Genomic DNA, 27,213 nt, shown 5'->3' with positions numbered 1-27,213 from the left:
TGCTTTAAAAAAAAGCAGAATACATATTCTTTTTAAATGCACATGGAAGGTTCTTCAGGGTAGATTACATGCTAGGCCATGAAACAAGCCTCAGTAAAACTGAACTGAAATCATATCAAGCATTTTTTTCTGATTACAACACTATGTGACCAGAAATCAACTCCAAGAAAAAAACTGCAAAAAACACAAACACATGGGGGCTAAACAATACGACACTAAACAACTAATGGATCACTAAAGAAGTCAAAGAGGAAATCGAAAAACACCTGGAGACAAACAAAAATGAAAATACAACAATCCAAAATCTATGGGATGCAGAAAAAGTTCTAAGAGGGAAGTTTACAGCAGTAAAAGCTTACCTCAAGAAACAAGAAAAATCTCATATAAACAACTTAACCTTCCACCTAAAGGAACTAGAAAAAGAAGAAACAAAACCCAAAGTTAGTAGAAAGAAATCATAAAGATCAGAGCAGAAATAAAGACTGAAAAAACAATATAAAAGATGAATGAATTTTGAAGTGTTAGCTATTAGTTTTCATTCAACTATATGGTTAAAGAAAAAGCTCAAGGACTCTGATGGTACTACTTGTGCTGATTTACTTGTATTTTTTAGGTAGACTTTTGCTGAGTAATGAAATAAATTCTCCAAATCAGTTTTGATTCAGTTCTGTTTTACTCTTTTCTTTTTTTCTCAGCACCAGAAGCACTGCTGGTGTAATTCGTATTCCTTAGCTTGGGTTACTTAGAACTTCAGGTAATGGAACTTGGTGTTTGAAACTCGAAAGATAGATCATTTAAAAAGTTATATCTCACATTTTCAAAATATCTTAATAGTTCCTATTTCATCTATATTAATTGGATTTGAGGTAAGCTTTTGATGACACTGAACAAAATGAAATGGAGAATATGGTGGACATAATTAAAATAGATAGCCAGAGAAACCAACTTTGCAATCTGAGTAATATCTGATTTACTAGATGTTTATTGTCTAGTGTTCTTAATCTGGGGAACAAGAACTTGAGTGGGAAAAGAAACCGCACCCTTATGTTCACCAACCTCTATCAAAATGCAGATCTTTCAATAATGAATTCAGGCAACCAGCCACAGTAATGTTTTAACAATTGGGACTCTGGCACCAAAAGAAATCAGATTTTTTAATGTTACAATTGTTGCACATATCTAAAATTATTGTCAGTTGTCATCTCTACTCCAAAGTTACCACAATTATTACATTTACTGTTTCTTTTTGGTTTTCTATTTTAAGAAGTAGGAAGGTTCTTAAAGTAATCTGGTTTAAAAATTAAAGTTACTGCTTAGTAATGAAATTTATATTTTCTTATAATGACCCCATAAAGTTTAGTTTCTCTAATTCTTACTCTTCATTTTAGTGAGATATATTTCATATATAATCAAATATTTCAGCAATGCAGGTATTCATCTTTATTGGGAGGAAGCTAGACTAAGTCATCTGAAGTTTGCAAAGAGACTGTTCTGTCTGCACACTTAAGCTTTCATTTTTTAAAAAAATTTAGAAGTAAAATAAGCAACATTAAAAGCAAAATAGAGAAGAGGGATCAAGATGGCATAGTAAGAGGATGTGGAGCTCATCTCCCCCCCACAAATATCAAAAATACATCTGTATGTGGAACAATTCTCACGAAAAAGTAACTGGAAACTGGCAAAAGAACTCCTATACAACCAAGGCTGCAAGAAGGATACCCATGTAATTGGATAGGATGAGAAGGAAAACATCGTGTAAGGACCTGTGCCCCCGGAGGGGACTAAGAGGAAAAAGGAGATCACACAGGCAGATACTTGCCCTGGAACGTCAGCGGGTTAAGCCACAGACCCGGCGCCCCAGTCCTGGGATCCCACGTGGAGAAGACAAGCTTCCTTGGTTGCCTGGAGAAATGCTGGGACAGACAGAAAAGCTGGAGATGCCTAGATTCCACACATGAGGAGTGCTCAGGTACTGGCTTGCCAACAGACAGAGAGGAAAGAGGTCTGCCTCAGGGGCTGCTACCTCACCACACTCCCCAACCCGGCTGAGTAAACATCCTGACCCCGCTTACTCCACACCGCAGTTTGGCACAGGATCTAGGGCAACTGAGTCCTGGGAAAAGACTTAATCTCGGGATGCGTAGGCGACACAGGGGCCTGGGTGTGGTCCAGGTGGGGCAGCAGCCATTGTTGGCACGTACTCAAACAGCATCCCAGAAGCAGCTTAGACTTCTGATGGCAGTGCAGCTTCTTGAATTCCCACAACCAACATGCCATGATACCCGGTCCCAGCCGAGCAGACACTCCAGCCCCGCCCACTCTCTGCCACAACAGAGCACTAGAACAAGGATGGCTACAGCAGGGGAAAAGATGTGACCTTGGGCTGCATCTGAGTGGAGCCGCAGGTGCCTACACAGGGAGTGAATCAGACTTCTGTAAGCACACGTGCCCCACTTATTTCAGTACTCCCCTCTTTTGGTGGCAAAGGCCCCCATGCAGGAAGAAGGAAAAACACACTTAAAGAGAACAGAACCAGCTCAAGCCCAACCCTTGGGGCTTCCACTGTAGCAACTGGGAGCAAACCCCATCCTGACAGGACAATGATGCTACTGAGAGAGAAAATCCCACTTCATATCCTACACAGGCTCTAGCTCCTCCAACACCACCACACCCGCTACCAGGGTGACAGTGGCCAGCTCACACTGAGGAAAGAAAGGACTGGCATTCAGATCAAATCCAGCCTTCACGCCAAAGACATCGGGCACACGCACAGTCTATGTGGGGATGCTCCCCCATAAAAACACCCCTTCAAGACCATAAGAAATAACTGTTTCACCTAAATTCATAGAGACAGAGAAAGCAAAGTAAAATGAAAGGCAGAGGGACTACACTCTATTGAAAAAGTAAGAGAAAAAACCTCTGAAAAAATAATGACACAGATAATCCGTTTACCAGACAATGTGTTCAAAACGTTTTAAATAAAAATGCTAATGAGGAAAGAATTCATCTAAGCATGGATCACTTTAACAAGGAACTAGAAACTATAAAGACCCAAAATATACAAAAAGCACATACAACTCAATACCAAAAAAACAATCTAATCAAAAAATGAGCAGAAGACTTGACATTTTTCCAAAGACATACAGATGCCTAGCAGTCACATGAAAAAGATGCTCAACATCGCTAATTATTAGGGAAATGCAAATCAAAACCAAATGAGGTATCACCTCATACCTGTCAGAATGGCTATCATCAAAATGTTTACAAATAAATGTTGGAGAGGGTGTGGAGAAAAGGGAACTTTCCTACATTGTTGGTGGAAATGTAAATTGATGAAGCCACTAAGGAAAACCATATGGTGGTTCCTTAAAAAGCTAAAAATAGAACTACCATATGACCTAGCAATTCTACTCCTGGGTATTAGAAAACAAAGAAAGAAAGAAAATACTAATTCAAAAAGATAAATGCACTGCAATGTTCATAGCAGCACTGTTTACAATAGCCAAGATATGGAAGCAGCCCAAGTGCCCATCACAGATTGGATTAAGAAGATGTTAGGTACATATACAACGGAATGTACATTACCATATATCACCATATCTGTAACCATAAAAAAGAATGAAATACTGCCATTTGTAGCAGCATGGATGGACCTGGAGAATATTAAACTTAGTGAAATAAGTCAAAGACAAATACTATGGTGTCACTTATATCTGGAATCTAAAAAACAATACAAATGAATGTATATGCAAAACAAAAACACAGAGAAAAACTTGGGGTTACCAAAGGGGAGAGTTGAAGTGACAGGGGAATGGGATTAAAAGATACAAACTTACTATACACGAAACAGAAAAGCAACAAGGCTAGACTGTATAGCATAGGGATTATACCCATTATCTTGAAATAACCTATAACGGAGTATAAGCTGCAAAAATGTTCAACCACCTGAAACTAACATAATACTGCAAATCAACTATGCTTCAATAAAAACAAAAGCAAAATAAAATGTAGCTTCTTAAAAGGATAATTTTAATACTTATTTTAAAATTCCAAATATACTAACTTTTAAAAAGTATCATTTATTAATAATTGTTTCTTTTCAAATATCTTGTTTAGTGGAAATAAGATTACCCATATTTATAACTATATTTCTATTCTCTGGTTCTGACGTCACAAAATATTTAGTACCAATTTATATAGTTACTGGATAATAAGATTCCATAATTCTGTTGAGAAAAGTGAATGATATACTAAAGGCACAGAAATTAATTATATTAGTCAATTATTCACATACATTTTAGATCTTCAAAGGAGTATTTTTCAAAACTGTAAGTGATGACTTATATATGACATAGAAATCAGCAATAATAATAGAGTAATAAATAATCTGAAGAATCAGTGGTTTGAATTTTCTTGCTGCCTTTAAATGATTTACTATATTTTTCTACCTTTTATCTCCTGTAAGTTATGTATTTGACCTGATTAAATTTTTTAAAAAAAAGAATATGGGGCATATTTGTGTATGTATCGTAGGTCTGTTGTGTTTTCATCAGGGTCCTCTTTTAAGCTATCAAAGTCCAAATAACTTGTGTTATGTTTAACAAATACTCTTTCATGGTTTAAAAAATGTTTAATTTTCTACGTGTGTCTAATGTTTAAGGTGGATGTTAACTCTGGGGACAGTGACATCTGTCTTATAAAGTAAGTTATTCGAGACAATTGCAGAACACATTTCACATTGCTTTTCTCCTACAGCGCAGCTGCTATTTGGGAACTCAGAAGTGAAAAGAAATAGATGCAAATGGATGTAATTTAGGTTAACAACTCTGGTTTCTCAGTTTAATTGAATCTACTTCAGTTAATTTCCCGTTTCTCATTGACCTTACAGGGAAATAATCAGGCTTCACACAATATAAACTTGTGTAAAATCCACAGCTTTGGTGAAACAGGTTGTGCAAAGTATTAGTACTGAAAACTGTGTGAAAAACATAGGCATAGATTACGTCAAGAGTTCTGGGGAGGAGTGCTGTTATTTCATGTCACAGACTTCTGTCACATACTAGGTATTTTTCCACCCGAACGCTTCCTGTCTTGTGTTTACTGCAGCTGAATCCACAAGCCTCTCTTTTCTTACGTCACATGAGTGCCGTGCTTCACATTTTCTTCTTTTTAATGGGAAAGACTCTGAGGATGTCTCTTCTTTCTGAGTAAAGATGGCTGTACGTAAAATACATACCTAATGTAGAGAAGGAAGTGGCAGAAGTAAGACTGGCGAACCATTCCTCTGGAAAGAACCACGGGTTTAAAATACAGAGTGCTGCCTGCAGTCCAGGGACAGGGAACTTGCAAGGGAGACTCGAAGAAGGATTATTTAAAGAGTGTCCAGATTTTCTGCAGAAGTGGAAGTAAAGCGAACTCCTCTACCTTACTGTTTTGTTTACTGCAAAGAAGGAACTTTCCCCTTTCTTTATGGTAGCTCTCTCCATTTCCCCTAAAGTTTTACATTGGTCTTCTGGTTTATGTGTTGTTCCTATATATCTGATACTTGTTACCTTCTAAAGGTAATAATTATCTTAGGGATTTGTGAAGGTTAGAGCTGGAGCAATTAAAACTTAACAACAGAAGTCTTTTTCCAAATTTCCTGGACAAATTAATTGAGCAAATTTTCTCAACTGTTAAGTTTTTGTTCCATATGTTTTTCTTGAGTCTTTAGCACTCCCAGTTGCCTGCTAGGAAATGCTAGCACATAAGGCCAACAAACAGGAAACAAAACAGATAGCAATGGGAAAACGAGAAATAGCCAAGCTTACTTAGTTTGACATCTATATTTTCTTCGTGTTCTTTGTGTTTACTTGTGTTTGTGGTGAAAACTTCTGTATTTCATACACAAAGCAGCTACATTTTCTGCTAGTAAAACTGTTCCTGTTCAGACAGTGCAAAGAGGGATATATCTGATCTCGTGATGTCCTGCAAAAAGCATTGTAATTTGTAAATGCTTTACTAACAAGATCTAGTTCATCGTGTCAGCCTTCCTCTTCAAATCTCCCATGTTTACAGCCCTTTCTATTAAGGTAGATGGCAGCACAACTCAGAAAGCACAGGAAGCATGCAAAAACAAAACAAAAAAGCACTTACCTATAAAAAGCATCATGAGATACATTTTCAGCACATATGGGAAATAGATGAGTAGGTCAAAGGGCAGCTTTGTGGAGTATGTGCCAAATGATTCAAAATAAGGCAGTGACTGATAGATGGCAAATGCTGTTTAAAGAAAATAGAATCATGAGGGTTCCCCTCCTACATGGACGTGTATATATGTCTGCACGGTTAAAGAATATCCTGAATTTAAAAATGACAATTTTGTGATAACTGCTGAATCCTTTTGCCAAAGCTACAGTTTGATATAGAAATCTGCTTAATGATCAGATTGGCAAGGTCATTATAGCAGTATGATTCGCTGAATTTTTGTCCATATTTTACTTTATTAGGCCTACATAGGTTACAGTGTTCCTTTTTTATTGAACTATAGTTGATATTATGTAAGTTCCAGGTGTACAACATAGTGATTTGCAATTTCTAAAGGTTATACTCCATTTAGAATTACTATAAAATACTGGCTATATTTACATTCCCTGTGCTGTACAATATATCCTTGAAGCTTATTTATTTTAAACATAGTCATTTGTACCTAAAATGTACCTCAAAATACCTGTCTCCTTAGCTACAAAATACCTGTCTCCTTAGCTACAAATAGTTGAATAATATGGAAAATGCTTCATGTATTTCCCTCTTGGAGCTTTATAACACACATTGGTAGAGATTTAGGAAAGTTCTGCAATAAAGAAACTAGTTTCACTCAATGTTTCCTCCTCCCTGTCCCCAGCAGTACTTAATAAAAAAAAAAAATAAAAATTCTGAGGAATGCTGTGAGAAATGCTGACCCAAATTATTCTGAGGGAGAAAGCTGGTGTCAGATAAAACAACGGATGTTTTATGAAACTGTACCCCATGTGTAGATTTTTGACAACATTTCATGGAATGAAATGTTAATGTAGTGTGGTTATGTAAGATGTTAATGTTAGGGTAAGTTGGGTGAAGGGTACATGGAAATGATGCACTATTTTTTATAACTTCTTGTATCTAAAATTATTTTTTTTAGTTTCTTTTTTTAAGAAGACAGGAAAAGTCAGGTGCCCACAGCTGCTGGAGCCAGACAGTGGCAATGGCAGAGTCTGTAATTGACACCAAAGCATGCCATCTAAGGTTTCCATGGGCAGCACCTAAGTCTCTGGCATTTTATCAGTATAGTTGATTTGATTATTAATATGAACTTGATTTTTCTCTTAAATTATTCAATGGGAAACTATAGTTATTAAAAGATTTTAGAATTATCAGAAGTTAAGTAGGTTTTCTTAACTACGTGTTTTTATACTTTGGGATACTTGAAATACATAGAAACATATAAAGATAAAATTACAGTCACCTATATTCTACCACTCAGAATTAATCATCATTGACATTTTGTTATATTTGCGGTCAAAATTTTCCTGCATTTGCTTTGTTTTTTAATTGCAAGTTTATGAATCTAATTTTAATAAAAGAATATGCATTTTATGACAACCATAGAGAAACACAGCTCTCCTAAAAAGGAGAAGGATTATAATTATGGAATAAAAAGAAAGGTTTCCTATATATTTATTCACCCTTTATTTTTAGGAAAATGTTAGTCCTATTTCTTCTTTATTCCTTTACATATTCTTTATAGTATTTTTCATAGTATATAACAAATTAATGTATTTAATAAATAAATCTTTCAGTGAGTGAGGGGTTTGGTTCTCAAAGAAATGGGTAATCCATTTTTTATGGTTTTCAAGATTATTCTCTAGATTCTTTTGGCATAGTCTGTTTCAAAATTTAATAATTCTTCCTTTTGAAAACAAAACAGATTTTAAAACTATACCTAATCTGAAATACTGTAATATAAGCTCCTTTTCTCTGGTAGATAGAAAACATATGGTTGTATCATATATACCTTCCAATTATTGCCAACATCACCATCACTTTACGTTAAGTTTGTTTCTGTATGTTTTCCCTTAGTTACCTTAACATGTGCTCTCTTAATTTATTTATGCCTTGGTTTTTCCAAAACTTTTATCATGTCTGTTTCAGAGTTCCCTACCAGTCTGCCAAATCCATTAGGGAAGGAAGCATATACTCCCCAACTATCCCCAAGCTCTTTGCAAATTTGATGGTTTTAATTATTTGAGTTTAAACTTTAGGTTTACAGTTAGGCTAGTAATTAGCCTACTTCATGTTGTATTTAATAATTCATTCAGTACTTATTTAGCATATATACTGGGTGCAAAAGATAAAGAAAGGAAGAAACAAAGACAACCCCATAGATCCATAGAGCTTAGAGGCTAGACAGGGAAATAGACATTATCCAAGAATCACACGAATGTCTAATTATAAGTAAGACAGGTCTTACAAAAGAGATTCATGGTGCTATACTAGGGGGAATTGATACAGACAAGGAAACTGAGGAATGCTTTCCTGAGAAACTGACAATAGATATAAGGTAGAGTTAACTGTCACTGGCCGAGACTGGGTTAATTTCTATGGATTAAAAATAATCACTGAATCACTAAATGTTAAACCCCTTTAGGATGAGTAAACAGACTTAGAAAGGTTAAATGATTTACCCAAAATTCATGCAGTGAGTTAATGAATTTAAGGGCCAGTACTCAGATGTCTTCATTCCTCATCCAATATTTTGTCTACTATGCCGAGCTGCTTCCCCTTCTAACTTTGTTTTTTAATGCCTTGCTTCTTTGCATCAAGTATGCCAGGAAAGATAACACTGAGTCAGCTGAAGAGTAGCAAAACTAGTAATTTAATCATCAAAAAGTTTCATGAACCACTATAACTAGATTGCTTTTGTCAGTAAGAAAAACAGCAAGTCACTCTTTTCTTACCTTCAGCGAGAACACACAAAGGATAAATTGGCATCCACAGAGTTTGACTGAGCCATGTCAAGACAGCATAGGAAATTCCTATGACTGATAACATGCTGTAGGTGTACCTGAAAGGAGGTAAGGTTGCTCATAAACATCACTTGCTGCTGATGTCTGGGGAATAACAGAAGAAAATACCTTGCTGTGTACTTAAATACACAGATAAAACTGGAAAGTATGCAAATTCCTTACTTTATTTCCTATAATGTAAGCAGGAGGAGAGGTAAAAAATGGAGGAAGAGGAACCATGTCGGTTTAGCTTGTCTCACGGGGTGGATCACGGATAATCGTGGAGGTGCAGAAAAAAAATGTAACCCTTATTCCCCAGCAAATTACAGTTGCAAGTTTTCTAGATTAGTGACTTCAGTTTCACTCAGAAGTCAAGCCCATTATCTGTAACAGGTAAGTTTTTTAAGACAGACATACTTGTAAATATCTAGGAAGTGAATTTTAAAAACAAAACGTGCCATTTTGTGTGATTAATACAAGTATTGGCCTTAGGAACTTGTTTTGGGAACAGTAGGTCGTCTTAAATATGCCTTTGTGATGTAACAGCTGAGGTGGTCAACACCTTTTTATTTCCCTGACTAGGCGGTGGTTCTCAAGCTTAGGTATACATCAGAACCACTCAGAGGGCTTGCTAAAGCACGAATTGCTACACCCTATCCCCAGAGTGTCAGATTCAGTGGACCTGAGAATTTGCATTACAAACAAGTTCCACGTGATGCTGCTGCCACTGGTCCAGAGGCCACACTTCGAACTACCAGAATAGGCAGTACATACATACGGCAAAACAAAATCCAAAGCCCTGAAAACACGAATGTAGAAAAGTCTTTCTCTCATTCCAGGACCCTAATTCCACTCCTCAGAGGCAATGGCCAATACAAATTTCTTATGTATTCTTTCTAAAATATTTTTGCATATGCTTGTGTCTGTGTGTATACACTATATATACTATACATCAACAGTGCAAGTACTCACCAAACGTGGCATGTTACCGAACTTTTTGTACTTTACTAATGTAAGTGAAAAATGGTATTTCACTACTTTACTTTGATTTTTTTTTCTTATTACAAGAGTAGGTAAGCATCTTTTCATATGTTTAAAAATCACTTTTGATGAAGTCCAATGTATCTTATTTTGTTGTTGCTTGTGCTTTAGGTATTAAATCTAAAAGTCTTATTGTCAAATCCAAGATCACAAAGATGTACCCCTATGTTTTCTTCTAAGAGTTATATAATTGTAGCTCTTAAATTTAGGTTTTTGATCTATTTTAAACTAATTTTTGTATATGATAAGGGTCCAACTTCATTCTTCTGTATGTGGATATCCAGTTGTCCCAGCACCATTCATTTAAAAGACTATTTTCCCCTACTGAATGGCCTTGGCATCCTGTCAAAAATCAGTTGACATAAATATGAGAGTTTATCTTTGAATTATCAATTCTATTCCATGATATATCATTATGTCCATATCACACGCTTGGTTTTTGTTGCTTTGTAGTAAGTTTTGAAATTGGGTAGTGTGACTCTTCCAACTATGCTCTTCTTCTTTAAGATTGTTTTGGCTACCCTGGGTTCCTTGAGTTCCCATTTGAGTTTCTGGGTCAGCTTCTCAAATTCTGCAAAGAAGTTAGCTAGGATTCTGATAGGGATACACTGAATCTGTAGATCAATTTGAGGAGTACTCCATCTTAATAACATTAAGTCTTCAACCCATAAACATGGGATATCTTTCCATTTAATTATATCTTCTTTAATTTCCCAGAAAATGTTTTACAGTTTTCAGTGTATAAGTTCTGCACATCTTTTGTTAAATTTATGTCTAAGTACTTTATTTTTGTGATGCTGTTGTACACAGAATTGTTTTCTTGATTTTATTTTAGGATAGGCCACTGTAAATGTGTGGAATACAAGCTGTATTGGTACAGCTGACCCTTGAACAACACGAGTTTGAAATGTGCAGGTCCACTTATATGCAGATTTTTTTCAATAGTAAATACTATAGTACTACACTATCTGGCGTTGGTTGAATACAGATGCAGAACAGTAGATACAGAGGAACTATGTGTATGAAGAGTATGAAGGTCCAACTATAAGCTATATATAAATTTTCAACTGCATGGAAGGTCAGCGCCTCTAATGCCCATGCTGTTCAAGGGTCAACAGTTTATTACTTTTGTGTTCTACAATACAAACTGAACTAGCTTTTTCTAATATTCTTTAGTGAATTCCTTAAGATTTTTTATACACAAGATCATGTCACCTACCAACAAAAGTAACTGTACCCCATCCTTTCCAATGTAGATGCCTTTTACATCATTTTCTTGCCTAACTTCCATGGCTAGAACATCCAGTACAATGTTGAATAGAAGTGGCAAGAGTGGACATTGTTGTTTTGTTCCTGCTCTTTGGAGGAAAGATCAGTCCTTCATCATTAACCATCACATTAACTGTGGAGTTTTCATAGATGCTTTTATCAGGTTGAGGAAGTTGCTTTTAAAAAAGTTATTCTAGGCTAAATTGGGAAGATAATTCTACCCTCATTTTACAGAGGAAAAAAATGAGTTTCAAAAAGGTTAAGTATTTAGGAATTTTACTCCTAAGCTAAGAGATATGAAAATCTATTTGCACACAAAAGCTTGTACATAGGAATCCATAGCACTGTTCTTCATGACCAAAAAGTAGAAACAACCCAAATGTCCACCAACTGATAAATGAATAAATTAAAATTGGTATATCAATATAACAGAATACTATTCAACCATAAAAAGGAATAAAATACTGATACTTGTTCCAGCATGGCTAAACCTTGAAAATATTATGCTAGGTTAAAAAAAAGTCAGTCATAAAAAGCCACATGGTGTATGATTCCATTTCTATGGAATGTCCAGAATAGGCAAATCCATTCAGACAGTATGTTAGTGGTTGCCAGGGGCGGGGAAGAGGAGAGAATGGGGAGTGATGGCTAATGCATGCGAGGCTTCTTTTGAGAGTAATAAAAAATGTTCTCAAATTAGACAGTAGTGATGGTTACACATGTCTTTGAATACACTAAGACCCACAAATTTTATACTTTAAAAGGGTAAATATTAAGGTACACAAATTACCACATTTTTTAAGGTTATGTTATTTGCCCAAGATCATATAGCAGGTAAGTAGTGGCAGTGAAGTTCAACCTGAGGTCTACTTCTATGTCCAAAAGTCTTTCCATGACATCATGATGCCATTCTCAGTGCCAAAGCCACTTTGTTAATAGGTCTGCTGAGCTTATCTGAGGCTGAATCGACACTGAAGGAGTCAGACATACCAGAGAATAAAACATTAGAAGGCCACAGTCCCAAATAAAGCTCCACATCTTGTAAACAGGAAGTCATAGGTTACGAAAGTCCCTGAAGTTTGCCCCAAGTCCACAAAACTTTCAGTTAAAAATGAGAAATAACTAAGTTACATGTACAAATCATTATAGTCATTTTAATTCAACAAAATATTTTATTCTAATTCACTCTAGGGCTCAACTCATTATTTAGAATATCTTAACTCAACTAAATTATTTACAGTACAGTAAATAAAGAATTTATATAACCTCAGCTAAAACGCTAGGGCTTTACCTATCCACATCCTGACCTTTCATGCAGGAGGGGCAGTTCTCATTTGTGAGAGCTGAAGCAAGTTTCAAAGTCTCCCCCAAGTGAGCCACTGAGCAAAGGGGGCTTTTACACCACTGCTGGTAGGGATAAAAAGAGATAAGCCTAGGCTCATCTGGTTGCAAAGTTTTAGAATTAGGAGGAAACATAAAACAATCTAGAGCAACAGTTCTTAACCTGAGGCCCAAAGATTCCCAGTGAGTCCGTGAGTCCCATGAAAGAACTCCAGTTATTTGAACCCACGAGAATTGTATACAAAAATGTTTATGGAGATGCGTTTTTTTCCCCAGAGAGATGAGGCCCTATATTTAAAATATTCTTGAATTCACAGAAACCAACTTTGTAAATTCTGACCATGATATAACAAAAGTCTTGCTTTGCTTATTAAAGTAACGTGTACCAGAGCAACTGCAAGGAATGCCTTTCATTAGCAAACAGCTGTGAGGTTTATTCCAAATTGGTGTTTTGCCAAGACTTCTGCTGGGAACCTGAATGCACTGATTTGCTCTTGTAATACCACAGTAGGTTTTCATTATCTTTGATATGCCCATTATGAAAAGCACTAAAAATACATTTTCATATCAAGATGAAATAATTTGAAAAAGGGGTTATGTTTTTCTCTCTCATTCAGAGTAACCAAATGTAAGCAGCTATTACTGGTTTCACTGTAGAAGCAATTCGGCTTTGTTTTAGGAGATTATTTTGCCTCCTTACCTTACCATATCCAATAGATTCCAAAAAATGAATAGAACGCACACCACATATTTCTCTTGGACTTCCTCTTGACTGGTGATCACCACAAAGAGGATGATTATTCTTTCAGTGAGCTAACAAAGAAATAGCAAAGTCAAGAATTAGGATCCTCTGTTAAGCATGGAAGTAATTTTCTAATTTTAAAAACCAGAGTTCCTCTCAAAAGTATGCTTTAACTATATATATACTAAACAGTCAACATGATCTCTGAGGGAGTAGGGTTACGGGTGAATTTCACTTCCTTTTTGTTTTTCTGTATTCTCCAAATTATACACAATGAATAAAAGGATAACATATTTTATCTCAATCAGAACATGTCCCTTCTTGTGACATATGCACACGTTTTTACTCATTTTGACAAGCCTTTATGGAGTGTCCAGTGTGTATTAGACACTAAGATTATATATATAATGAAAGCATGGTCCTTGCTACAGAGGGTAGCAGTAGTAGGAAAATGTGAGGCAGTAACTCTAACACAGAGTGAATAATGCTGTCATTTAAAGGGTTATGTATGGAAGCACAGATGAGGGAGATACTTGTCTGGGGAAAAGATGCAGAGAGATTTATGGAGACAGGCAACATTTCAGATGGATCTTGAAAAATGGACAGAGGTTTGTCAGGAAGACTGGCTAGGTGAATGGGCATCCTAGGTCAAAGGAGCAGCCCGAGCAAAGAGGCAAAGGTGTGAAAATGCAGGGTGTGCTGGGGAGTCCCGAGAGCCCCTGGGGGCTTGAGTCGGGGTGCACAGAAGGAAATCACAGAAGATAAAAGTGATAATGTGTTGGGGGCTGGGCTGCTAAGTTTTAAATGACAGGGCAAGAAACTTCCATTTCATCCAACAGGAAAGCCATCATAGTTTTTTGGGGGGTTTGTGGGGAGGAGGATGGGGGAATAGGGGAGGAAGGGAAGACAAATAACATAATCCTAAACCCTCATAAGCTAGTGGAAAGAATCAACAGATTCATTTTTTTCCAAGTTAATAAGCATTTTCAAATCATTGAGAATGCACACACCTATGGCTTAGCTCCAATTATTGACCTCAAAATATACATTCCTCTTTAAAACCTAAATATAATGTGCTTTCTTACGTTGTATTGATATACTTAGTACATTCTGCATTTTTTCTTTAATAGAACATTTTACTTTCCTCACAAGAGTCAAAGGAAAATATATTTGAGATTGAGGGAGCATATTAGTGATAAAGGAAAGAGGAGGACTGCTTTATATTTTTTAAAAGCTGTCTTTATTTTTAAAGCGGAAGAAAAAGACTGGGATAATCTATGACTTAGAATCACAGGCTGCTAGTCCTAGAAAATCACCGAGTGCCGAGAAATCCAAGATTTGCCAATATTGGGCCACACGATCAGAAATCTGCACACGGAAGCTGTATCAGCGTGTCTATAACCACACTGGTTGGTGAGTCAAGAGGGTCCTTGCTTGGCTAAGGAAATTAGATATGATTCAAACCTTAGTTAGTCAATGGAAGCTACCTCCCTAGCTCTTTTTTCTTTTCTGAATCTTTGTTTACAATGCCCTAGTTTCTTGATTTAATTTAGTTATATTTATATAATGAATTAGACTCAACTGCAGTGATAATTACTGAATGATCCAAGTTTGCTGTCGTGACACCTGGCGGCCTTCAGATATAAGATCTTAGCAGCAAACAAGTACTTAGGCACAGCCTAATCTCACATTTAATCAGTGCCTGCTAATAAGGAAAATGATCTCATTTTTGACAAAAATCTCAAGAGATACACACATGAATGCATAAACACAACACATATTTCTGATTACATGGTTGACTACTGAAAGAGAAAACAAGCTACCTTTTGCTAAGATGGATCTCTAGGGGCCCCCCTAGATACTTGCCCAACCCCACCTTTTTACAAATAAGGCAACTGGGAACCAGAGACATTGACTTGCCCAAACTAGTGGCAGACCTGGAAACATATATATCATAAGTCTCCTGGTTTCCAGAGCTGTAGACAATCCCTGATGTCAGACTGCCCCTTAACTGATGAGTCTGGAGGGCAGAATCTGCTAAAAGAGAGAGACTGGAGCTACACACTTAAACTGTAGAAAATCATCACTTGAGGGACTATGGCACGTTAGTGATGGAATCCCAATTGCATATGAGTCAGCAATCAGCATGACCCTCCAAGACACAACCATATACATACATGAGGGTATGTGAAGACCCTCACTTCCATACAATATCAGACTAATTAACAAATTATCTGATGGTTAATTCTAACTTGACCATTCAGTGGCAATACAAAGGGAGAATTTAGGTGGAGATATTCTTAAATTAGTAAAAAGCCAATATTTATTGGTTACTTTGTGCCAGGTTCCAAACATATGCCATCTCATTTAATCTCCATAACGACCCTAAAAAGTAAGTGCTATTGTTATTATCTGCTTTTTACAAAGGACATTGTATTTTACAAAGTTAGTGACTTGCCTACAGATATGGAACCAAAATACAGACAATGTGATTCTAAATCCTTTGTTCTGAAACACTAAGATATTTTTCACCTTTGCTGTTTTATGGGCTACACCTTCACCTAATAACCAGGTTACAGTTTATTCTCTAAAAAAAAAAAAGCCTTTCCTCAAAAGTTAAACCTTAAAACAAGAGCCTCCTTGATTTTCTAAATTAACACGAAAACAATTCTGAAGAACAGACTTTTAAAATTTATTACTTCTCTTTACATATAATATTTTGACCAGTTATTTGGAGTTTTACACTTAGGAAAACTTGGCACTTTATCATTTTAAACAAATCCTATGAGAATGTGACAATTACTAATGAATGATCTTGTTTAGTGCAACTCAATGTTTAGTGCAACTCAAACAGGCAGATTTAAAGCATAGCAAAAAAAACCCCCTATAACTCAGGCCAAATTAAACATGGTGGTAATGTGGTCAACACAAAAATATGGTAACTATAAAATAAAAATATTTTGCATTTTTATATTCTATTTGGGAATCCTGAACTCAAGATTAAGCAATGACTAAAACTAAGTTACTACTTTATAAATGGCAGCTAGCAAAATTAGTTTTAAATTACTGAAGGGGTAATATCATACTTCAACCATAGAGAGAATTTCTAGAGTCTTAAAAATAAATTAGTTTTAGCTCCAAAGACTATTATATTACCAAAAGGATATCCCAAACTATTTTAATCCTGTGAAATTTCATTGAGAACTTCAGAAACATACCCTTATATGTTCAAAAATCACCAATTACTTTCTTCTGTAAGACAAAGTATTTAAATAATTCTGTATTTTCACTTATTTATTCATCAATCAATACCTATCTATTGAGTTCACTATTCTGAATCCTGGGGGGGATACAGCCCTGTGAACAAGACCAAGTCCCAGCCCTCTTGGTATTTTTATCCTAGTTGGTGAGATAGACAGTAAACAAATGTAGCATAATAGTTGGGACTTCAGGACAAATAGCCCAAATCAAAATTTCTGTTCCATCATTTACAATTTACATGACCTTTAACTTTTATTTTAAGTAAATACACTGGAGATAAAAATAAATTCGGTGTAGGGATTAATATATTTATAGAACTAGAGAGATTAGTACATTTATAGAAAAATATATTTTTCTACATAGATAATCAAGACTGCTAGTAAATAAAAAAGTTAATCTCAGCATCTTTAAAATTATACTGTGGATATAGCTCTGCAACTATCACACTGAAGAACTCCACTGATCAAATGCAAAAAAAAAGGCAGAAAAATCTAAAATCTTCACTACAGAGTGAATTGTGTATGTAATTCCTTCCCAGGAGGCATCAAAGTTTTGAGACTCTCACAGCACATCACTATCCCCAGTACAGTTTTATTTCTAACAATATAAACCTGTTCTCAACTTAAAACTGGAGAGAAAAAGCTGTATGATTTTATGGCAAAAGAAAGGTAATTTAAATGCAAAGAAGCACCTGCTTCACAGGTAAAAAGAAATTAGGGTGAAACTTGGCTGTTTTCCTAAAAGACTTTATTTTGAGACTCTCCTTGGGGATTTCCTTCATATCTGTTCACATAAGAATCTGTGACTGGGAAATCTTTAGAGTGATTTTTGGCAAACATACTCCTGCTTGTCCTTATCAGAAATAGGTGGTGATACTGGTAAAAATTTAAATGGTTCTTGCAATTTGGGCTCACAAATGGAATTTATGTAGGCATAATTGGGAAGTAATAATTCCCAGGGTTTTGATTTACAGATTTTAAAAACTGTAAAGTCAATACATGTGCAGCAGTGTTTACAGCAAAAGTAAGGATGCAGAATTTAGCCATTTTAATTCAGTTATATATAAAGTCTTTGCATTTCAAGCATTTCTCAAAAGGCAAAGGAGTAAACTGGGTAACTCTGAGAGTTTCTTAAAGGCACATCAGCCTAATGTCATGATACAAAGGCTAGTTTTGTAGGTATTTCCCTGCTCCTTGAGTTGAATCATCCTAAAGCCGTATTGATAGAAACCTCTTTCCCAGGCTTCCACACAAGCGAAGTCAGAACAAAGCCCTTCAAAATCAGTATTTTAGGGTTGGTAGTATTTCTGCTCCATAAAAGCCAAGTTGTTTCGATTAAATATACTGAAATAAACTAGCTTCTATTTTTTAATCAAGCTAATAAAATATGCAAGCTCATTTGGGAGCAAGGGATTATAGATGCCCAGTTTTCACTTATATTATCACTTTTAATAATAGTTATATGCTGCTTTTGGACCTTTTTTACTTTCTCATTTTATAAATTAAAAATATCAAAAGTTTACTTTACTTATATAATTTTAATTAGCATGTAATTATTTCCCAAAATAGATATCTGTAAACAACTGTTATAGATTTGCCCTTTACCCCTAAAGTGCATTTAAAAAAAATACATAAACTATACACTGCTGTATTAAATTATTATAGTCTTACTGTAAATGGGTTCCCCCCTTTTCCCTTTAGCAATTGTGTGTAATTTTAGAAAATTATAATGGCTTTTCCATAGCTGTCAAAATAAAGATGTGTATAAAACATTTAAAAATGTACAGAAAAAAACAGAGAAAACAAATAAACCCCCTTTACCATATGCACCACGTGATACATGTAATTCTAATTGCTCAACTAGATAACCGTTCCTACTGCTTTTTGGAATTACTTTTTGGAATTACTTATTATTTTTGAAGACTAGTTCCCAAAAAGAGAATTCTGTTGTGACTTAGCAGTTTCACAAAGATAATGTCAAAACAACATCACAAATGTACAGATATGTTTTTCAACCTACTTGAAAGCAGCTAGACACCATGCATTTTTCAAGATATTGTATACAGTCAGCTATGATTACTGTGTGAGTATTTTAGCCACATTCTCAACTATATCGTTTCTTCACTTAAAAAATGGGGAAACAGGAAAACCAAGAATGATTACACAACCTTAGAGTTTTGTTTGGTTATTTTAAAGCAGGGGCCTCAGAGTCATCTCATAATGAGGGAATTCTTCTAATTGTCTGCAGAACTCTAATAACGGAACAGGGGAGAAAATGAAACTTTAACCTTTGGAGCTGTTTTTGAAGTTTTCTCCAATACCATGTCCACTCTGAAAACCACAGAAAAGACAGTAAATGAACAAAAGAAAGAGAGGACAGATAAAAATCTCAAAGAAATAAAAAGAGAAAGCCAAACAATCACAACAAAAATTAATAATAATCAGCCCAGGATGAGAATGGTAACTGTCTTCCCTACTGTGATCCCTGGCTTGTTACTCCTCCCAACGATAAAGCCTTAAAAATCAGATCTCCATCAACAGCAGACTTTGCAACCTCACCTTTGAATAAAAAGTGTCAGTGTATACTCACCATTATTTTTCAATTACCAAACCAGGACATAATTTATTACAGTGATCATGCTTCTGTAAGCCACTACAGTTTCAATTAATAATGATTAAAATCACACTTAAATATTCTGGAATTTCTGGAACTCCAAGAAATCAGATTTCTAAGTTGTATAACAATTTATATTATTGGGCAAACCTCATAATTTTGGAAGCATTAAAAAAATGTGTACATTTTCTAGGCATCTTCAAGGTGCTCTATTTTCTTACAGATTTACCTGTCCTGTTTCTCATTTGCATTCCCCACACTGGCAATAACTAAATTAATACCACTCTTAACTTTGAGACTTCTATTTTACCATGAAATCAGCATTAGCCTAAAAAAGTAAAAGTCCAAAAAATATATACTGAAAGAAAACACAAGCAATTCTCCAAGGAAGACATACAAATGATCAACATCACTAATTATCAGAGAAATGCAAATCCAAACTACAATGAGGTATCACCTCACACCAGTTAGAATGGCCATCATTCAAAAATCCACAAATGACAAATGCTGGGGAGGCTGTGGAGAAAAGGGAACCCTCCTACACTGCTGATGGGAATGCAGTTTGGTGCAGCCACTGTGGAAAACAGGGTGGAGATTCCTCAAAAGACTAGGAATAGACTTACCGTATGACCCAGGAATCCCGCTCCTGGGCATATACCCAGAAGGAACCCTACTCCAAAATGACACCTGCACCCCAACATTCATAGCAGCACTATTTACAATAGCCAAGACATGGAAACAGCCTAAATGTCCATCAACTGATGACTGGATAAAGAAGATATGGTCTATTTATACAATGGAATACTGTTCAGCCATAAAAACCAACAACATAAAGCCATTTGCAGCAACATGGATGCTCCTGGAGAATGTCATTCTAAGTGAAGTAAGCCAGAAAGAGAAAGAAAAATACCATACGAGATCGCTCATATGTGGAATCTAAACAAACAAACAAACAAACCATAAATACAAAACAGAAACAGACTCATAGACTAGAATACAAACTTGTGGTTGCCAAGGAGGTGGGGGTGGGAAGGGATAGACTGGGATTTCAAAATGTAGAATAGATAAACAAGATTATACTGTATAGCACAGGGAAATATATACCAGATCTTATGGTAGCTCACAGAGAAAACAATGTGACAATGAATGTATATGTTCATGTATAACTGAAAAATTGTGCTCTACATTGGAATTTGACACAACATTGTAAAATGATTATAAATCAATAAAAAATGTTTTAAAAAAAAGAAAGAAAGAAAACACAGCTTATATTTTAGATGAGTTTGATCATACACCAAGCAAAACAATTCCATATGATAGAATACAGATTTCATTTAATCTGGGTTGTTAATTCTGGTCTCTAAAATTAGCATAAGGCTATGCTTATGAATCTAAGTTAAGTAATAAACACCAATAAATCCTGTTCCTAAATAATACGCTCCTTCTCAGACAGATATGTACCCCCTTTTTATTTTATAAGGAAATATATTTAAGGCAATTCCATCTAGGTCTTGGCTAGCTAACCGACTATTCTGATATTAGTTTGTACTCTAAGTATCGCCCCAATTTTTATTTTACATTTGCTATGTCAACACTTAAAATATCTTCATCCAAACGAATACTATTTTCTCTATTTTTACTGAGTAAGTAAAATTTATAATCCCCCATAATCTCATAATGCTTAGTTCTTGATAGACTCCTTAGGTTTATACTCCTATTTCCATCTATTAAACCTTCATGGTATTTTAAGCAAACTTTAATAGAAGGATCTATGTCACTCCATTCAACAAAATTTAAGAGGTCTATTTATGTTCTAAGCACTTTGCTAGGTGCTGGCAATATAATCAGATTCTGATGTATTATTATTTTTACAAAGCAAACTTGTCATATTTGGCCATTTATCCATTTTTCTAATTTATTTTGCAAATAGTTAAAATGATACTCATACAAATACCTTTTTCTGTAAGTTGTATAAACATATGTGCATATAGTCACCTAACCCTTGTCTCTCCTTATGGAAAATAACACTTTTTTATTTTTCTTGCCTTCATTCAGCAATGATTTCCTATACTGAATCTCTACCAGTGAATTTCCCATCTTCCTTCAAGCTACGTTTAAAAGGAACATGGTCACCTAGGGCTAGAGACATAGTAGAAGGAACAAATGATAGCTAAAACAACAGCAACAGCGACCAGGTATTGTGTTCTCAACTAAATGCTAGGAACATATCCCACCCATTTTCTCAGTTACTCCAGAAGATGCATGTTATTTTCACATCACATGAGAAAATCAGGTTTGGAACAATAACATGACTCGTTTAAATTCATACAAATATTAAGAGGTAGAACTGGAATTTGAATCTAGGTCTGTAGAATCCCCAGGTATATATGATTAGATGCTACACTAGATAAACATGATGATCTCTCCTTTCCGTTTGTATTTAGTAAAAGCAGCAGAATGAACAAGAAAGGGCTGGCGAGTATCCTAATCTCCGGATATGGGTTAAGGGGACTTTTTTTTGATCATCTACTCTCTGCCAGGCCATGTGTGTGTGGTGTCTTTTCCTCTATACAGCCTCTATCAAACCCAGGTGTGAAAGGCTCCAGTCCTATGCCTCTCTGTCCTATACTGCCCAGGGTACAGTGCGAGTGGGAAGTGGATGTGAAATCTCTTCTCAGGAGAGGATCACTGCAGCGATGCACAGCGCAACAAGCATCGTTGCCCAGAATGATTCTAACTGGCTATTCTAACCATGCAGTATTTTAGAATAAGGTAAGTTTTCCACTAAACTCTCTTTGTTAGTGACTTGGGTTGCAAGTTAGCAAAGGTTGGCTTTTGAACTGCCATAAAGTCAAGAGAGGCCATTAATAGAACAAAGTTAAGTATGCAACAGATTCTATAATACAAATAATGTGATTAAAACCTACCTGCAGAAACCTAGGAAGAAGATGGTTTGACTCGATGCCAACATATATGTGCAGCAACTCCAAGAGGGAAATGGACTGGCAAAGTCGCATCACAAGTCCAATTGCATAAAAAGTGTCAACCATTGAATCTGTGTCCAGTGAATTAAAAAAACAGATATAGTAAGTAAAATCTAGATCACAACCCAAATCTATGCAGCACTTTCAAATAAAATTCAGATTATTTACTTCCTTTTTCACTGTACATGGGAGAAATTTCCCAAATAGATTACTAAATTATTACAAACACTGTGCAACCAAAGAAAGCACTTCATATCATTGTACATTTTAATTGCTCCTCTTCCAAACAGAATGTAAAACTTGAAAAATAAGGCTCCATGGCCAAAGCTAAAGCATTTATTCCCCACTTATGAGATTATAAAGCAATTCCCACATCAAAGTAACCAGCTAGAATCTAGACTACACCAGTGAAAACAGGCTGGAGGTAAGTTTATTGTGTTCACACCTTGTCCATTGACAAGAAAATGACAGAGATGAGAAACTATGATTTCAAAGAAGCTTTATGGAAATGACAGTACTGATGCCATGATATCAAACATCTTACATATATCCAGCATTTGTGTCCCATATATACGTGGTTAGTGCTTTCTGGATTTTTTGTGGGTTTTAAACACAAGGACTTGGGCCCATTGCAGAGATTTCTATAAAAGAAATACTGCATTTGGAGACAGCTGAAATGGGAGGGAAACAAATGTTCCTCTAAATAGGATACAAGAGTTGGTTTAAATTTTAAAGTGAAATCCTGCCATGTTAAGAAACGTCCAGGGAAGTCTTGGTTGTCTCCCCTCCCTAGTTTATTCTTCACAGGATAATAATTTACCAAACCCTAAGTGTTTCTCTTCTTAGCAGTTCTGTGAGGGAGACATTATCATCGTCCCTAACTCACAGACGATTCCCAAGGCACAGGCAGTCCGTGCTCTTACCCACGCCCCTGCACCTGCTACAAGAGCGTTATCCGTCTCACAGCTCTGGGAAGGAGCATGGGAGCAGGTGTCACTAGTTTAGGTGCTTGACTGCTGTTGAGCTACTTAATTCACACAATGATTCAGGAATTGTACTGAATCCCACATAGTTCTTTACAGTCCACCTTCCACACGAACGGGTTGTGCTTCTTTAATAATAAGCAGCTTCTATAATTATAATGGCAGGATAGCAATTAAGAAATAATATACTGCTGCCTAAGGCATTTTTTCCCCCACTGGAAAGGCCAGGCAGCATAAGAAAGAGTTTGTTGCTTGTTGTGAATGACCTATAATATGCCCACAAAGCTACAGATAACTCCCAAGGTATAGATAATGATTTTTTTTCCTAAAAATATGAGAAGTCTTCCCAACGCCTGTGTTTTCCTCTGCTTGAGGACTCCCAACACTCCTAGTTGAAATTCAAGCCTCAGGTTGTATCTTTGGAGGTTCTTAACAAAGGCAGGAATTTATCTGCAGATTTGCAGTAAGAAAAAACAACATAAAACAGTTTATGGTACCTCAGAAGTAGATTAATTCTTTTATAATACAGAAGTCTGAATTGATGAGCCCAGCATGACTTTTCCCAGATATATTCTTCGTAATTGTTTTTAGCTGAAACTAGCAGTTGCTCAAATTGTCAAGTCATGCAACAGCTGTCAACTGTGATGACACTTACCCATGTGGGGAAGGAAAATGAAAAGAATGTTCTTTTGACAGTCATTTAGTGATTCATTTTTTCAAAACTGAAATGCATTTAAAATCTTCACTTTTTAGGAAAGTGGAGGAAGCTTATGACTTAAACCATTAATGCTAACTCCCACAAAGGTGACGAGTCATCTAAAAAGTGTCATTTCCTTAGGGACACATTACCCCTTAAGGGGACCAAATAGAAGCCTGAGGAATATAAAGTTTGTCTTTCATTTGTTAGTAGTTCCCAGTTACCTCAAACCTGGGGAATAAAAAACAAGAGAAGAATTGGTTAATTCCTGGTATCTCTGCACAAACAGAATTCTATACTGGAATTTACAGATTTCCTCAAAATACACCAAATCTGCTAAGGTTTGGTGCAGAACCAAAAAGGAATAGTGAAATGGCACCACCCCAATGCCATGTCTGTGTTTTCAGGGCAAATGCCTACTAGCAGGAAGCCAGACCCCTTTCCCTCACCTTACCTCCCCACTTCTCCAAAAAGGTTTTGGTTTTTGCAGTACAAAAGAAGTACGGTTACTGGAAAATATGGCCTCTAAATTTTAGAGAAGTGAAGGATATTAGGTGAAGTTCATAGAAGTTAAATTGTTAAAACCAGGACTAGGTGAAAGCAAGGATTAAAAGTGAAAAATTCAAAACTGTTAGGGCTTTTTTTTTTTTTTTTTTTACCTTTTCCAAATGAAAAGAATCTGACCGTCATATTTGTAAATATCCATGAGTGGCCACAGAACTGGATTAAGTAGTAGATGAAAAGATAGGCATTCTTCCTATACCTATAATAAATACAGGAAAATACTTCTTTTAAACACATGAAATACTTTATAACCACCCTTTCAGCAATATACACATCTTTTAACTAACTTACAGGCCAACCAAGAGACCAGCAAGAGACAACTATTCTGTATCAGGTTCTTTTATTTGGTTACCCGTCTGAAAGCACTATCTGCTCAAGCGAGCATCCAGAGTTTGTGTGAAGCCAAATATTCTGTATTTCACAATCCACTTTCATCTTTGATAGAGCTCTAACCTTGCTGCTCCCCAAAGGACTAAAGAAAGCATTGCAAAGTTGGTTTTGAATGTTTTTGAAAAGAAAAGATGGATAGAGAGGGGCTGATGTGGTCACTATGTTCATGTATATTCCTGCTAAATGCAGAACTTGAACAATAACTAGTTTTATAGTTACAAGAGGGGAGAAGTGAGGGTGGCATTCCCAAGTGGTGGGTAATTCAGTCATTGGACACACCTGATTTGTGAATGCATTGTGTGACTGGGGTATCTCACCACTGTCACTGCCTCCTGTTATATTTTCCAGGGGCAGATAGTGTCCTTCACCAGACACGTGTAGAAAGCAGTTAGTTTAGTCTCTCAGGTCGAAAAAGGGAAGTCACGCAGGGTTTTAAAATGGGTGCTGGGGAGATGACTAAGAGAAGACTGACAGATACACGTTTGAAAGAGTCAGAGAAGGCATCCTTTGAAGTGTTGCCTCTGGGCTCAGAAAAGTGGTGAGAGTGGTCCTGCCAGTGTAGACAAGGTTTTCTCCTAGTGGGAGATGTGAAACCTCAGAGAAATTAGGCAAGTAAGTTGAGAAGCAGATATAGTGTAGCTTGATTATTCTCGGGCACCCCTACAGGTGACTGAAGTAAGACTAAAGGAGTAGGGAAGGGGAATTCCTCCCCTAAACCCGCATCAGAATCACCTGGCCGGTGGGTTAAACATGCACATCCCAAGGTCTACCCCTATTCCACCGAGCCGATTCTTCTGGAACTGGGCTCCGAAATCTACACACGTGATTGGTATTTATGCAGCAGGTATATAACAACATCTCCCTGCAACACTGGGTTTGAGAAAGGGAAGGGAAGGGAAAGGAAGGGGTAGGGGTTGGGGGGAGAGGAGGAGAGGAGAAGGACTGGCAGAGAGCGCACAATAGAAGGGTAGCCATTTGCCATTTCCTCATCTGTAAAATGGGGGAAGTAACAGTTATTCTTAAAGTTTCCGAGAGAAATGAATTGGCTAATACCTGTCCAGAACTCCAGGGAGTGCCAGGGGCAAGGCTGCGCGGCGCTGGCGGGTGCCCGACTAGGTGCTGAGTCGGGGGGAGCCCCTCCCGGCAGCCCCTCCTCCCGCACCCCCTCGCCCCCGGCCTCGGCCGGGCGCCCTACCTGGGCTGCAGCCAGGCGGGCAGCGACACGGGTCCCATGGGCTGCTGTCGCCAGGCCCTCCAGCGCCGTCCGGGAAGGAACACCCGCCGGGGAGAGCGGGACGGGTGGCCCGGCGGCCGGGCGCGGAAGGGCGGGGCCTCTCCACACTCAGCAATTTAAGAAAGAAAGAAAGAAAGAAAAAAGAAAAAAAAAAGCCTCAGGTCGTGCAGTGGGCACCAAATGAAAATCAAGTTCCTGAAGTTCCTTAGGCGGCGCGAGCGCGGCAGCACGCGTGGCACTCCCGGGCGCGGCAAGTGCACGGGGCTGGGTCGGCCAGGCGCCGACCCCACCACCACTACCTCCCCGCAGGGTCTCCAAGCTCCGCATCCGACTTTCTAATCTCTGGGCTGAGACTGCGTGGCAGCCTCGGGCACATTAATGGCCCCTTCCTCCTGACCCCTGACCCCCAGAAGCGTGCAGACGCGCCATCCCAAAGCCTCCTGGGATGCGTGGGCCCCCCCCCGGGGGGGGGTACACTTCTCTTATTACCCTCACCTGTGAGAGCTGTTTAGCGAGCGAGCTCGTGAGCAACCTTCCCTAACACCTTTTCAGCGAAGGGACGTGATTCCTGCAGTATGGCATCCTTGCCCTCTCATCGCCCCTGGGTCCTCACTGATGCTCGCATATCCTTTTATTCACGTTGTGTTCAGCTCCCTATCCTTTGCCCAACACTCAGAAAACCTTCTGCTGATCTCTCAGGCCTGTGGCATCGCTGTCTTCTTCATGCTCTGGTGACCCACTTCCTACTGTGCTGATAAGAAAGAGGACATCCTTTATAATTACATTTACATAAAATTCTAGAAAATGGAAGCTAATTTATGAAGACAGAAAGCAGAAAGTTGTGGCTGTTGTTTTTTCTTTCAGTGCTTTAAAAATACCCTTCCACAGCCTTCTGGCTTACGTTGTTTTTGATGATTCTTATCATTGCCCCAAATGTATTATGCATCTTTTTTCTATGATTGCTTTTAAGACTTGATCTTCTTATTTTAAGGTCTAAAGTAGTCATTACCGGAGGGGTAGGATGGCCCTTCTAAGGCATGACATTTCTTGGGTCTCAACTAAATAACCGGA

General features: G+C 37.1%; 1 protein-coding gene across 2 annotated transcripts; it reads right to left on the bottom strand.

Moving 5' to 3' along the window:
- Positions 1-4,008: 4,008 nt before the first annotated feature.
- HACD4 (3-hydroxyacyl-CoA dehydratase 4) lies at positions 4,009-26,801 on the bottom strand. Of its 2 annotated transcripts, XM_074361512.1 has the most exons (8): positions 26,638-26,801; positions 26,104-26,249; positions 24,614-24,717; positions 22,218-22,345; positions 13,375-13,487; positions 8,976-9,082; positions 6,136-6,261; positions 4,009-5,236 (listed from the first exon to the last, which is right to left on the bottom strand). In XM_074361512.1, the coding sequence occupies exons 2-8, from the start codon at positions 26,139-26,141 to the stop codon at positions 5,154-5,156; spliced, it is 699 nt and encodes a 232-aa protein (XP_074217613.1). In that variant the 5' UTR covers positions 26,142-26,249; positions 26,638-26,801; the 3' UTR covers positions 4,009-5,153. The 2 variants fall into 2 exon arrangements, with proteins under 2 accessions (XP_074217613.1, XP_010944319.1); XM_010946017.3 differs by lacking the exons at positions 26,104-26,249; positions 26,638-26,801 and adding an exon at positions 25,962-26,095.
- Between the last annotated feature and the right edge of the window lie 412 nt (positions 26,802-27,213).

The sequence above is a fragment of the Camelus bactrianus genome, chromosome 4, assembly GCF_048773025.1.
Source record: "Camelus bactrianus isolate YW-2024 breed Bactrian camel chromosome 4, ASM4877302v1, whole genome shotgun sequence".
In the NCBI taxonomy this organism is placed as follows: domain Eukaryota; kingdom Metazoa; phylum Chordata; class Mammalia; order Artiodactyla; family Camelidae; genus Camelus; species Camelus bactrianus.
Note: the sequence above shows the minus strand (reverse complement) of the source record. Positions and strands in the feature narration are given on the sequence as shown.